The sequence below is a fragment of the Mangifera indica genome, chromosome 10 (assembly GCF_011075055.1).
Source record: "Mangifera indica cultivar Alphonso chromosome 10, CATAS_Mindica_2.1, whole genome shotgun sequence".
In the NCBI taxonomy this organism is placed as follows: Eukaryota; Viridiplantae; Streptophyta; class Magnoliopsida; order Sapindales; family Anacardiaceae; genus Mangifera; species Mangifera indica.
Genome location: NC_058146.1, coordinates 1,675,386 through 1,689,451, shown reverse-complemented (window position 1 = coordinate 1,689,451; position 14,066 = coordinate 1,675,386). Strand labels below are relative to the sequence as shown.

The 14,066-nt window shown below is 33.0% G+C and overlaps 1 protein-coding gene across 1 annotated transcript; it reads left to right on the top strand.

Annotated features, from left to right (window-relative positions):
• Nucleotides 1–3,956: 3,956 nt before the first annotated feature.
• Nucleotides 3,957–12,556, top strand: LOC123227386 (E3 ubiquitin-protein ligase MBR2-like). The gene is made up of 7 exons (XM_044652164.1): nt 3,957–4,267; nt 5,803–5,906; nt 6,159–7,900; nt 10,575–10,625; nt 11,624–11,722; nt 11,802–11,945; nt 12,039–12,556. Exons 3-7 carry the CDS (start codon nt 6,164–6,166, stop codon nt 12,168–12,170), a joined length of 2,163 nt encoding a protein of 720 aa, XP_044508099.1. The 5' UTR covers nt 3,957–4,267; nt 5,803–5,906; nt 6,159–6,163; the 3' UTR covers nt 12,171–12,556.
• The last annotated feature ends 1,510 nt before the right edge of the window (nt 12,557–14,066 follow it).

Here is a 14,066-nt window from a genome sequence, read left to right as displayed (position 1 = left end):
ATGGTACTTTTACAGCCAAATTATCTAGGTGGGGTTTCTTTTTGTCCTTTTTTACTTAGGGGACTTAATGAATAAGACATCACAATATGCTGAGTACATTTCTGATACAGAAGATCATGACACATACTACTACTAAATGCAGGGATATCTATGTCTTCAAAATGAATCACATTTATTGAGAATTATAAAAAGTAAACAAGTATCATAGAGCCAGTTTTAGATGAAATTCCTACCCAGAAATATGAAATAGGCATGCATATAGGACAGATGAAAGAGGGTGGATTGTTCTGATTTGGCAGTTTGGAAGTACATAACTTGAAAGCTCAGGCTTCGACTACAAATGAAAGATTTTCAAGTACATTTTGGGACAAGAACCCTTTATCAAGAAACTAAAACTTCATATTACTTGGATATTCTTATTCTACTAAATACCTTCAAATGTTCATCGCAAAAACACTACTTAATAGCCTCATAAGTATAAATCCAATCATAAACTTCACATTTTACTTTCTACTCAATGTCAAATTCTAAACAAAATTAAAAATGGGAAAAAAAAAATAAAGGAAAAGAAGAAATGAAAGTTGAATTTTAGCCAAGTAACCTCATGCTAATAGCAAGCAGCTTGTTGTAAAACTTTTGGAACAATATAGTCATTCTAGTGGATGTCAACCCAAAATAAGCAACAGTTACAGATCATTAGAAGTATTGTTTTCTTGAATTTGCATCAAAGCTACAAATTCCACCAAAAGACCCCTCATATGGATAGTTGGACACCATCTCACCCTAAAAGCTTCGGTTCCTATCTGATGTGACACAATATTTACATGTGCTTTCTTACACTGCGAAGAGCTAGTGTTATGCTAGACCTACTAACTTCCATCCCTAAGAAGTATCTCATCTGTCCAAGATCACTGATCTTAAACTTTAAATTGAAACATCTTTTGACTTCATTAATGGTTGTGATGTCATTGCCACTCAAAAGTGAATAGTAAATAATCATTTCTATACGCCCATCAGCCTTAAGTTTAATATTGTATACTCATTTGCACCCTACTGTTTTCTTTCCAAGCGTAAGAGAAACCAATGCCCGAGTTATATTCGATTCCAAAGCAAGGATTTTATTTTCCATAGCAGCTCTCCAAGATGTTGCCTGTGAATGATCATCAACCAATGTAAGAAAAAATGTGAAATCATTGTATGTAGGATCCTTGTAAGGATCCCATAAAAATGTGAAATCATTGTATGTAGGATCCTTGTAAGGATCCCATACATCAACATACAAAAGATCAAAATTTTTGTCAAAATAAGACATATTATGTGAAAGAGCAATGTTACGTGTACCTATTTTTGGTACACAATTCATGTATATAATGATGTGTCATCATGTAATTAGGTGATTTTAAAATATGTGTCATCATGTCATCATATGATAAAAAACATCCAATCAAATGATAACACCTTATCTGTGTATACAAATTGTATACCAAAAATAGGTACACATAATTTTATTGTATGTGAAAAAGATATTCTACATTTCTTAGCCATAGGACAAATTTTACTTGATGGAGTGATTCTTGTACAAATATCTTCTTAAGAGAAGGAATCAACTTCATTTTAGGAAAAAACGCCAAAAAATATCCTTAACACTAGTGCAAGCAGTTAAGATTAGTTTATAGTCTGATTTATTATCTATAACAGAAAAATGCAAATTATCATCCTGTGTTTGAACCAGTAAGTAGAGCCTTTTATCTTTTTTACCAATCGCCATCGTTGACCCAATCCATAGGTTCTAAAATAAGAGAAAAATAAGGGGAAAATTATTGTGACATTATTGTCTTTACAAAACTTGGAAACAGACAAGAAGTTATAGTGAAAGTGAGGAACAAAAAGAACTCTTTTTGAGTTTGAACCAAGGGAAAAAGGATATATCACCAGTATGGCTAATTGGTGTTGTCATTGTTGTGCAGCGAAAACATAAAACACAATTTCTATGTTATTGAATATAATAAATAATTAAAGTAGAAAATAGAAATGTAAAAAGATAAAAGAAAGAGAACATACGAATTTACAAGGTTCAGTAAATATACCTACGGCATTGGCGTCACTGATTACTTTTACTATCATCAAAAAATAGTTACAAAAAAAATATAAAACTATTAGAGATCTTTAATAATAGAATCCTTTTAATACAATTGTGTTTGACTATAATTATTTTTGAGATGTTTAGAATTAAAACTAAGGCTTTTTATTTATAGTCTTTGGTAAAATACAAAGGGAATAAAATAATCAATGTAGGATTTAAAAAGCCAGTTTTTCAACAATCTTCACCTTGGCGATTTAGCAAGTCCCACCAAATTTTCCGTATATTTTTTTCTTCAACAATAACCTCAAATGCGTCTTTTGGCACTATTTAAGCTTACGAGATATTGATCAAGTTCAAACAATGATTGAACTTGATATTGAGCCAGAGTGAAAAGAGTCAAAGGCTTGCTCATGGAAGTAAGAGTCCTTTGTGTATTATCCATCACAACAGATTCACCTTGATTTGCAACAAGAGTTTAGTATTGGATTTGGACCTTTTCTTCTATCTGTTTTTTTGTTCATATTTAGAAATCCTAAACACACAAAACATCATCAAGAATTATTATCAACATTTTTTTGAGAATACTTTTTCTAAGATAAATAATATAATTGTTGATGTAAACTTACAAATAGCGAATCAAACCATGTTAAAATCTTCTACGTGTCTAGTTTACTCATACACTCACTCATAAGTTTGAAGTTCGGACCAAGAATTCATTATAACTTGAAATTTAACATTTGGTGTGAATTATGCACCTTTGTTTGACAAAAGATATCCTCCTGTTCACAGGCCAAGCCCATAGATGGCAAGCACCTGTGATTAAGGAAAATCCTACGGGTTTTTTTGGGAAATTAATCAATAATTAAATCCTTAAAAATTGCCAGGTGGCACCTTCAATTACTCCATTAATTATCCGGGTCACAGCTTTGAAACCGGTTGATGTTTTGAAGCCCGAGATGTACTGTCGGCCCCGAGATGCCGATGATAAGATGAGGTAGCAACAACTTCATTAATTAAAATTGGGCTTTTCAATACCAAAATGGGCCTACTTAAACACCCATCACCCGCTCGCTTTCATTCCTCTGTTGCCTCCACCTAAACAGACGAATTATGTCTCGGCCTCAAATTTTTTATTTTATTTTAAATATTTTAATTATATTTATGATAATTAAAATTTAATAATAAGAATATATTTTTATTATTTAGAATTTCGAATTTTGAAATGTAAAAATAGAAAAAAAAAATGGTTAAAATAAGTCAAAGGAGGAGAAAATAAAATGGGACCCAAACAATTGCATGAAAGATACGTGTAATGGAAGATGGATGAGATGGGAGCCAAGCAAAGAGAGAGAGCCCGGCTCACTGACACACATCACACCACAATGCAAGTTACAACTCAACCGGATATTCTAATTTTATCCCTAGTTTTTTTTTTCATTTTTAATTAATCCAACATAAAATTTTACTAACAATTTGATCCTATTATTAGCAAATTTTATAATTGAATCAAACTTGAATAGGTTTAAGTTCAAATTTGACTCATTCAAATTAATGATAAGTTTGTCGGAAAAGTCATCTAAGATAAAAGAGAAGAAAGATCATCAGAAAAGAAGTTAAAAAAGAAAAATTATTAAAAAAATAAAAATAAACAGAGAAAATAAAAAGGTGTCGAAAAAGATTAATTTGTCAAAGAATTTTCTATAACTTGATCGAGTTGAGTTGGCCGGACTAAAACTAGAGTTGGGGATACTCTTGACTTGATTTTGGCTCAATCATCGGATCCATCTGGGATTAAATGTTACTTATGAAAGCTTTAGGGATATATGGTAATTTTCCACAACTCAACACTAAAATCTGATTAAACCAACGTCTCCAATTATTTCTCCTTGTCATTCTCTCTCATCCATGTCTTACCTGCGTTTCTTCTTGTCCTCTTCTCTTTTTAAATTACCTGTCCTTCTCTTCTCTTTCCCTGCAAACAATCGACAATCTAAGTAACCGAAACCCAACACCAATACCCACAATCAGAGAGAGAGGACCAACCCGACTCAACCCCAAAAAAGAATCAAAATCCAAATTAATTAATGCCTTGTTGATTTCTGATTCTCTCAACTACCGCTCTTCTTCCTCTTAATTATCATTTTTTTAATCTCATTTTTTGATTTCATCGATCCTCACTCTCAGGTGCTTCTCTGAATATCTTCTATTTCCTTTTTATTTATATTTTTTTATTCTGTGTGGTGTGGCCTCTGATTGCTTTTGGATTATTTTTTAATCATTTCAATTTACTGTTTATGGGTTTCTTTCCTTTTTTTTTCTTTGATTTTTTTCTTTAACTTTTGTGTAATTTTCTGGGATCGAGTTGAACGCTATTGGGTTTTCTTCTTTGTCATTGTTTTTGTTCTTTTTTTGTCTTATATTTTCGGGATGGGTATCGTCCTTACCAATTCATTTGATTCTGAATTGCGTGTTTCCTGATTAACTGAATAATTCGGTGAATTGGGTCATTCTCCTTTTTCTTACATTCGCAGTAAAACCACTGATTGTAGCCGTTTTTTCCAAACGATTTTGTTAGAAGTTAGCTTTGTGGGTGTTTTAATGTGTTAAAGCGTTGTGCTGGACAATGCTAGTTCTTAATTTTGCATAATTTTTTATGATTAATGCCCCGCTCTTCATTGTTTGATTTTGGATACCTGGTCAAATTTTTAACTTTAATATGGTAATTTGCTATAATAGGACAGACATTCGTTGTTAGATACTTCTAACCTGTATATTTTTGTCACTGATGCTGGTATTTAGCATAAGGACTTAAAAAAAAAAAAATTAAAAATTACGTTTCAATAATTTGATATAGGCAAGTACTTTGTATTATACGGTTTTATAAGTGATTGTTGGTATAGTTGTAGCTTGAGAATTATGCTGAAAGAACATTATAAAGCTTGAATTAAGTGTTGAAGACTTGAAAGTGTAGTATTTGGGAACTTGTTCAAATTTATGGCCCAGTCACGGAATGTCTTGTGTACAGCTCTTGTTCTGGTGCTGTAGATTTTGTAAACCATAATAACCTTACTGCAAAATTTGAGCCAAAAAAGCGGTATATAATAGGAGAATGTAAATGGCATTAAAATGCCCTCGAAATCAAGGGTTTCGAATGAAGTCCCAGTAGACTGTAAGAATAGAATGAAAAGATATATATAGGACCTAGGAAGTTAGTACAGTGAACTGTGCAGCGAAAAATATGGATAATCATGAATGTTTTTGATAGAAATGTTAACATGTGAGCGAATCTAATTGTGTAATAATCGGAAAACAAATAGGGTTGGAAAATATAGAAAAGCTCATTATAAGAATTATTTCAATGAGTAATTATTTGATATGATTCTTGCTTATGACTCCTTCTAGAGACTTGATCTAAAGTAGAAATTTTAAATACATTTTCTTTTTGCCTAATAAGCTATTAAACCGCAATTATGAATGGCTTGACATTTAAATGCTGGTTATTTGTTTGGAATTTATATTAGGACTCATCATTTTTATTATAATGCAATAACAGAAAAATAGAAATGATTATGATGTTGAGTACTCCAGTGCTCCATCAATCTAGGTGGTTCTTAACGATAATTTGTGTGTTATGTAACTTATGTCTTTGTTTTGTGCACCTTCTGTAAAACATCAATATCCATTGTCAGCAAAGATGATTGTTTCTTTTGAACTTGCAGCTATCTGGCTAGGGTTTCTTGTGGAACTAATGCACAAAATGAGATTGGATCCCATCCATTAAATCTGGGCAGTGTTGCCCTACAACTATGACTGCAAGTGGGGGGTAGAAACTGCAAGATCTTCCTTTAATTAACCTTCATTATCCTTTTGGTTTAGACTATTCCTTCCTTCCTTTATTATATAACTATGTTGACTTTGCTCTCTTCTTTCCCGTTTTTCAGCTACCATTTTGAGTTTATGCATATCTTTCGTGTGTTGTTTGGTTGAGAATTGTATAAGTTGACCCATTATTTGTGATCGAAATTTGGAATAATTTTTAATATCTTATACATTTTTTTTGGTGGGAATACATCAGCCCTGATGCAAGGGCAAGGAAGTACCATTGATTCCTTCCCTGAACCTGTTAATATCGATCAGGGTTCTGTTTCCAATAACACTGGTATGAATCAGCAGACTTCTTTGAATAACGTGCTGAATCCTGTGGAAAGCCGGTTGTCAAATTATACAGTAGCTTCTGCTGGTGCATCATGTGTAAATGCTGTTAGTAATGATGATCAGAGCTGTAGTGGTTGGAATTCAGGTGAGTCTAGCTCTAGGATGAGTACACAAAACCAAATGAATGATGATGGAATGAAAATGGAACATGGTTGGTCTTCTTCATATACTGCTTCTAATGGGGTTGGTCCAAGGTCAGAAGAAAGGCGTTTTGAACCACCTAGCGTTATTTTTCCTGGGAGGCGTAGTATTAGCCGCAGTGGCAATCAGGTCAGAAGTGAGCCTTTATTTTTTCAAGGATCCAGCTCTAATAATGTTCCACAAAATGTCAACCTAAGTGCAGCATATGCTGACCACAGTGGTAATGGTGGACTTGTTATTGGGGGGCTTAATCACTGTTCTTCAGGTGCACTGGAAACAGAGCAGGCATACTCTGCTGGTGCTGTTTCTGATAATGTTGGGACTTCATCTGGAAGTTCTGGTTTTATGGAGGAAAACAGTGGTGGCTCAGGTTCTTCTTTAGGTGGTTGGGGTTTGTCCTGCAAGAGAAAAGCCCTTGAAGGTACCTCTGGACAGTCTTGCTCAGCGGGGGATTCAAGTTGCTTTCCTCAAGCTGAAAATGCTTTATGGCATCCTGGCCCTACTAGTTATGATGCCTCTAGTAGCTTAAGTTTGTCTCCACCTTCACAGCGTTCTCCTAGTGTTTGTCCTCCTGAACAGCCAAACCCAAGATTTGGGTTTCCTTCTTCAGGTATCACAGCAAATACAGAAAACCACCTAAGAAATTTTAGTAGAAGAGTAGATCCAGGAAACCAACAGGATTCTCTGCCATTCAGTTTATCATCAACAGCAAGTACTGGGCGTTCAAATGTTGGTCACTCCCAAGTGTCACCTGTACCTCTCCCATTTAGTGATTCATTGGACCTGAGATTGACAGCAGCTTTTGCTTCAAATACAATTGCTGCCCAGAACCAGCCTCCTGCTATGCATGTTTCTGCTCAGTCAAGAAATGTACATTCTTTCTCTTGGAATGGGGCTTCCAGTTCAAGAGCTGCAAATTTATCAAATTCTATCATCTCTGGAGAGAGAGGTGCTGCCTTGCGAGAGGAAGCAAACTTAATAAGCATCCCGAGGAATAATGCAGAGCTTCCCATGTTTGTACCCTCAGCAGAATTAAGGACTATGGTGCAGGATCCAACAAGTTGGAGTTTGGCCACCGGAAGCTCTTCTGGAGGTGTTTCTTCAAACACACGAAATGGATCCAATTCGAGCATTCATGCTTTGCCTGCTCCTGCCTGGGTTCCCCAGAACCCTACAATGCATAGTCATCAAAGATTAATAGAATTTGCACCGTGGTCTTTATTTCCATCGTCTGACTCTGAATCTGGAGGTCGTAGTGGTCATTTTCCTCCATTATCTGTTGGGCCATCATCTTCACAGGAGGCAGTGGTGACATCTGGTTCTAATAGCCAGGTTTATCCCCAACCACTTAGAAGGTCGTCGTTACTGGTTGAGAGACAAGGTGATGATGTTCTTGGTATGCCCCGTTCTTTACAAGCTTTAGCTGCTGACATTGAAGGGAGACACCGGCTTATATCTGAGGTTTGTTCTATTTTTCCTTTCCTTGTCAACTTTGATGTGTCTGCATATTTGCTCCTGGATATGAAATTTCTTCTAGTAAATATTGTGGTACAGCAGATGTTGGCTTCGATATTACAGAGCTTCAATATATTATATACAATTACTTTAGTCAATATAGATGTAAATAATTCTCATAGTTGCTCGGGTTTTGTATATTTGAGTACTTTTAGAGAACATCTTGTGGAGATTGAAGATGGTACTGTATTGCCTTTCATTAACAACACTTACTAGACTTGAAATATAACAGTGAAGATGGTAGTATATTTTATGGTGGCCTTCTTCAAACCATGAGCAAATAAATGATCTTGCGTGGTTTTGAGTTCTTTTGTTTCATTGTTTATAGTGGACTTGCGTGTTTGACAGTGGTAGGAAGGCAGTTGTTCTATGAATTGTTGTATGATGATGATTTCTTGGGTGATTTTTGTTGAAGATGAACAGGATGCTTTGAAGAAGTGGAGGTAGACGTGTTTAATGGGATAAGATTCAATTTCTTGCTTGAATTTAGACTTTGATTACTAATGGATTCAAGGAGATTACTTATTTTCTGGAAAAAATTGAAAAAAAATAATTTTGGCAACAAATCTTAGATTTTTTTTCATTTTCTGTTTTATTCTGCTGACTTGCTTGCTTGCTTGTAATTAATAAAGTTCTGTTTACCATTAAAGAAAGACAATAATAACCTTAGAGGAAGTAAAACATCAACAACATTTGTCATTAACATGATAGAACTATTTCTTCTATGGAGTTTTATTCCCAAAAAATTTAAAAAAGATAGTGTTGATGGAAAAATGAAATTTTTGATAAGATTATTTGTGGGTACATTGGAGGTAAGGAATGTCATTTTCAACTGTGACATTTTTCAAATGTGTGAAGTTCTTGTTGATTGAAAGTTTGCCAAATAGTTACAAAACATGGGACATCAAGGAAATTTAATTTGCTTTTTTTTTATTTTTTAATGTGAAGGTTGCTTGTCATTTTTAGCTATGACTTCAAATGCTTGAAGGCTTTGTTGAATAAAATTGATTTTGAAAGATTCTCCTTCGTAAAGGATGATGATAACATGGGACATAGAGTCGTGTTCTGAGATATGAAGAAAAAAATGAAGGTGTACTTTTAGGAAGGAAATGAGGTGATGAAGTTACTTTAATAATTAGTTGCCATAAACATTAGTAGTTAGTGAGTTTGCAGCCTCATGATTGTAAGTTGTCATGAGCATTGTTGAATTGATTTTATGAAAAATCCAAGAGTGACTTGATGAATCTTAGCCTGATTAAACTCTTAAGTTTTAACTTGAACTATTAGAAGTTGTAGCAGTTTTTTTGAAAATTGATAATTGACCCAACAGGAGGCACACATGTGAACATCGATGGAGAGATGTTTTTGTACATTTGGTGAAGCCCTAACCATAACTCTTTAAAGAAAAAGATAAAGAGGAGAAACAGACTAAAGAGTACAATTAGATATCCATGACCTTATTTCCTTTGTAGTTCAAAGTGACCAGTGAGCTTGATTCTGATTTAGGAGAGAACTAGTATGGTCGGTATTATATAAAGTTTGCAACTTATATAAGGCTCTAAAATGGATAAGTTCCTTTACTGTTGCTAATATTTGCTTCGTCTGAGTTGAGTGTTACCGGCAACTTACAGCATGAATAATATTTGATTTCCTTATTCAATTACCTGTGCTTGTGAATTTGGTTGTGCATTGGCTTGTGTTGTGTGTTTGGCTGAGTTTTGCAGGATTATGTCTGGTGATTATCAGATGACTTCTTATATGATGCATATATTGTTTTGAACTAAACAAGGCTTCAGTTGTATGGATGACCTGCTGTTCTAAATACTACATTTTACTGTATCACTTAGGCTACTAAACACAATCTGTTTGAAATTTTAACATTTCGTTTTTTTTATTTTGTCTAAATACATGAACCGTCACTTAGTTTGCCTTGTGTTATGGAGGTAGAATGTATCGAGGCTTGAATTTGACATGAAATTAGGTGGCTGTAGGACTAATTCTAACTAGTCTGTATTTACTTATTTATTTAGTTTTTCTTATTGAAAATTATTGTTTTGGAAAGAAGATTTCTAGTGGTTGTGGGTCTAGTTACTACATCTCGGGGTTTACTTATCCAGCAAAGTCGGGCGAGGTTCCCTGGTCTTCAAAAAAAATAAATAAAAAGAGGAAGAAGATTCTCTACTAGAAATTACAAGTTGTGGAATGTCAAGGATAGTTGTAGGATTCTCACAAGGTTATAACTACATATTGGTGAGGTAGTTCATAGATTGGAAGTGTAAATTGCAACAAATACAAAATTCCATAGCAAGTCTAAATAAAGCATTTATTGATTCTGATTAAAAAGTTCCCTCCCTTTTTTTCCCAATTGGTGACTTCTTTTTTATGATTGTGTCCGTACATTTGTGCTTAAAATTTACAAGTCTTAGACATTAACTTCTTAGGGCTGTTGAGAGAGTGTACGCATCATGCTTATGCGTTCTTGATTATGGGACTTCATACTCTTGTTATGATATCTATTTATTCTGTACATTATGTTGGTTTCTATCATAATTGTTAGTTATCCAAGTGTTAGTGAAGCATTCTGAGAACTTAAACGTTCATGTTATTTTTTGTGCACCAGATTCGTCAAGTTTTGCATGCCATGCGTCGAGGGGAGAACCTAAGGATTGAGGTTTGAATTTTATTTTTTTTTATGATACATGTTTGATATTCTTGTCACTTTTTTTTTTTTTTAAAATTTTCAATTTTATGATACCTTTTTACTACTAGCATGCTAAGTTTGACAGTCATTTCCCCCCTTTTATGTCTCATAAAAGTACTTGTTCATGGTGATGAAAGGTTGACCTCTACCGTACATGAAATTTCTTTAAAATAAAGAATACTTCGTGACATTATCTGCAACTAAGTTGCCATGATAAAATTATTTTTTTTTTTGTCAAAAGAATGGGAAAATCATATGGTGTTGTAGTTTTATAGTTGCCATCAGATGGCATAGTGTAGCTTGAATTATAATTTCGCTAGCTGACTTTCAAATCTGTCAAATGTTACTCACATTGCAACAATCTAACTTGCATGAAGGTTGAGTTGTCTATTTCTGTTTCTGCAAACATGTTTCCCCAACAATTGATCTCATACCTTCAATTCTGACGGTCTGGAGTTTTTTTTTTTTGGGGGGGAAACAGCCTATGTGCAAAGATTGTTGGAGATTACTTTTTATCTATATCCATACTCTTATTTGGGTAATGTTTTGGGGGATTGTGTAGATTGGACTCCAGACGTGGGTCTTGGCTATCTCTATATCACTCATTTGTTGATCATGCTAATATTGGGAATAAGTTTATATTCCTTTTCCCTTCTAATGCATGTTTGCTTGTTCGCTTGTTCTTTTCTTATAAGAATATCAAATTCTGCCCCCATTGATGTAAAAAGTGAATGAGAAATATTTTAGCTTTTATACTCTTCTTAGTATATTCTAGAAGATATCCGTCACTTGGTCTAATGGAATTAGGTGCAAGCAGACACTCAAATGTGAATTTTACTGCTTTTCTGCGCAAGCACATAATCGGTTGATTCTCTAGCCACTGTCGTTGTAAAGTATGCTTAGGATTTTGTCTCTCAAATATTACATGATCATGGATAACATTTGACCTTCATGTGGTGATGTTCCAGGATTATATGCTTTTTGACCCATTCATATACCAGGGTCTGGCTGAAATGCATGACAGGCACAGAGATATGCGCCTTGATGTTGATAACATGTCTTATGAGGTATGATAGGGATCTTATATATCCCTGTCAGTTATTTCACTTTGAAGGTTTTCTGCTGATACAATGATTCGAATACTAGGAATTGTTGGCGCTTGAAGAGCGCATAGGTAATGTGAGCACCGGACTGAGCGAGGAGACTATTTTGAAGTTAATGAAACAGAAAAAATACATGTCCATTGCAATAGAAGTTCCGTTAGACCAGGAGCCATGCTGTATATGTCAGGTATAAGCTGGTGAAGAGAAAACGGATACCTGAAAAATCTTTCAGCTAACTTATTACAGTTTCTCCTTACTTTTGTCACCTTGCGTGTGGCAGGAGGACTACATGGACGGGGATGATCTTGGGATGCTGGATTGCGGACATGACTTCCATAACAACTGCATAAAACAATGGCTAATGCAGAAAAACTTGTGTCCCATTTGTAAGACAACGGCACTTCCTACATGAGAGAGTCCATCGCTGTTCTTGGAGCTCCTGAAATTCAGTTTCTTGGCAGTGGAACGTAAATTAGATAATCAGGTGGCTGATATCCTATTTTATACACACTTTTTATCCTCCAAATGGAAACGGGGTTTTCTTGCTTATGAATTGCATTAGCAGATGGAGATGATGTCTGTCACAAATTGCAGCATGAGTGAGGAAAGGGTTACATTCCATCAAAGCTTTATGACAGTAATAAAAATATTTGAATAATACAATTAACATCAAGCTTTCAGAAGGATAACTAGTATTTTGTTTAGTTCAACCATATTTGGATGGTATCTCTATGGTGAATTGAATTATGTCAGTTGTATTTTTTATTGAGTAATGTTATACGTATATAGTTCTAAGTATATAATTAGATATATATATAATATATTATGATTGAATGGTACTTTATCTTTAATTTAAAATAATTCAATTACAAAATTAAATAGATATCAAATATTATAAACTATTGTATTATTTTTGGATTTAAAAAAAAAAATTAGTGAGAATACTGAAGTCTTTTCGATACTATGTCGATACAATAATTAAATTTATTAAAAGTAGTAACATAGAATTTAAAGAGGTGTAATTTAAGTGCTAATCAATTTCTTTATAAGTCTCAATATTAGTTTTTCCAAAAAAAAAAATCAATTTTTATATTTGTAATTATATATAAAAAAAAGGTTATACCCCAAAATATATATATATATGTTTTTTAAGTACCAAGAAAATTCATTTGAATTGGATTGTCATATTGAGTGGGAACTAACTAGCTCGAGATCTATTTTATAATCATTAAATTAAAAAAAATCAAAAGTCATATTTATTGAATATGTGATTTGAGTTTTAAATTTATATTATTTTATATATAAAGTTTTATTTTTTATTCTTTAGGCGATCCTAGGATTCAATGTCTCAAATATTGAAAAATGTTTATTTCTTGAAACACAAAAACCCTAGTGCTTGAGTTTTTTTCTATTTAAGATTGAAAATATTTTGAAGAGATGGAAGATAGTTTTTATCCATTGGGAAAGGGTGGTGTTTTTAAAACTTTTTATTATTTTTTTATTCCACTTCTCTTTCATATTTTGGCCTCTATGTTTCTTGGTAAAAAAGAAATATGAAAACCAGAAATGTATGAACAATTTCTTGATAGCTCTAGAACACCTTTCCCACTCCTACTCTATAGCAAAATAATAAAAATGTATGTCAAGTTTTGAATATACCCAGATGACGTGTGATTATATTGTGAAGTAATTTTAAATTAAAAATAAAATAATATTTAATTATACAATAATCACGTCATCTAAGTATTTGATTGAATATTCTAAAATAGTACACATAAAATTACCCGCAACAAAATGACATTTAATATGGTGGAGCTAGAGTGGTACTTGGAATCAGCAATATTTTGTGTAGGTTTTAAGTTAAGAAGAACGATAAAACTATATGTATAATTTTTTTGTACAAATAATGATATATTACTATATAATTGAGTATTGTTTTATCTTTAATTTTCAACTATCAATTATATGATAATGTGTTATTATTTATACATAAAATTATATATAAAAATTGTACATATAACATTACTATAAAAAGAAATATGAAGTTGTTGAAGGAATATTTAGATTTTTGGAATTTAATGCCAAGAGAAAAATAAAGATGAGAACTTTATTTAAGAGGGGAGAAAAAAGTTATGTGATTAACTAAAAGATTTAAAAAATTATTAGTGAAGGATAATCTTAGGAAAAAAAAAATAATGTTTTTATAATTATGGTAATTTTAATTATTTTTGGACTTAAAAAGAGATTTAATGGTATGAAATAATAATTTAAGTCTAAAATTAAATTTATTGCACTTTAATTATACCAA

Bases quoted from the DNA above. Each gene is read 5' to 3' on its own strand.
- LOC123227386 (XM_044652164.1), top strand. From the start codon at position 6,164: ATGCAAGGGCAAGGAAGTACCATTGATTCCTTCCCTGAACCTGTTAAT. The intron at 11,723-11,801 runs GTATGATAGGGA...TTCGAATACTAG, and splicing joins TTGATAACATGTCTTATGAG to GAATTGTTGGCGCTTGAAGA. The intron at 11,946-12,038 runs GTATAAGCTGGT...TGCGTGTGGCAG, and splicing joins AGCCATGCTGTATATGTCAG to GAGGACTACATGGACGGGGA.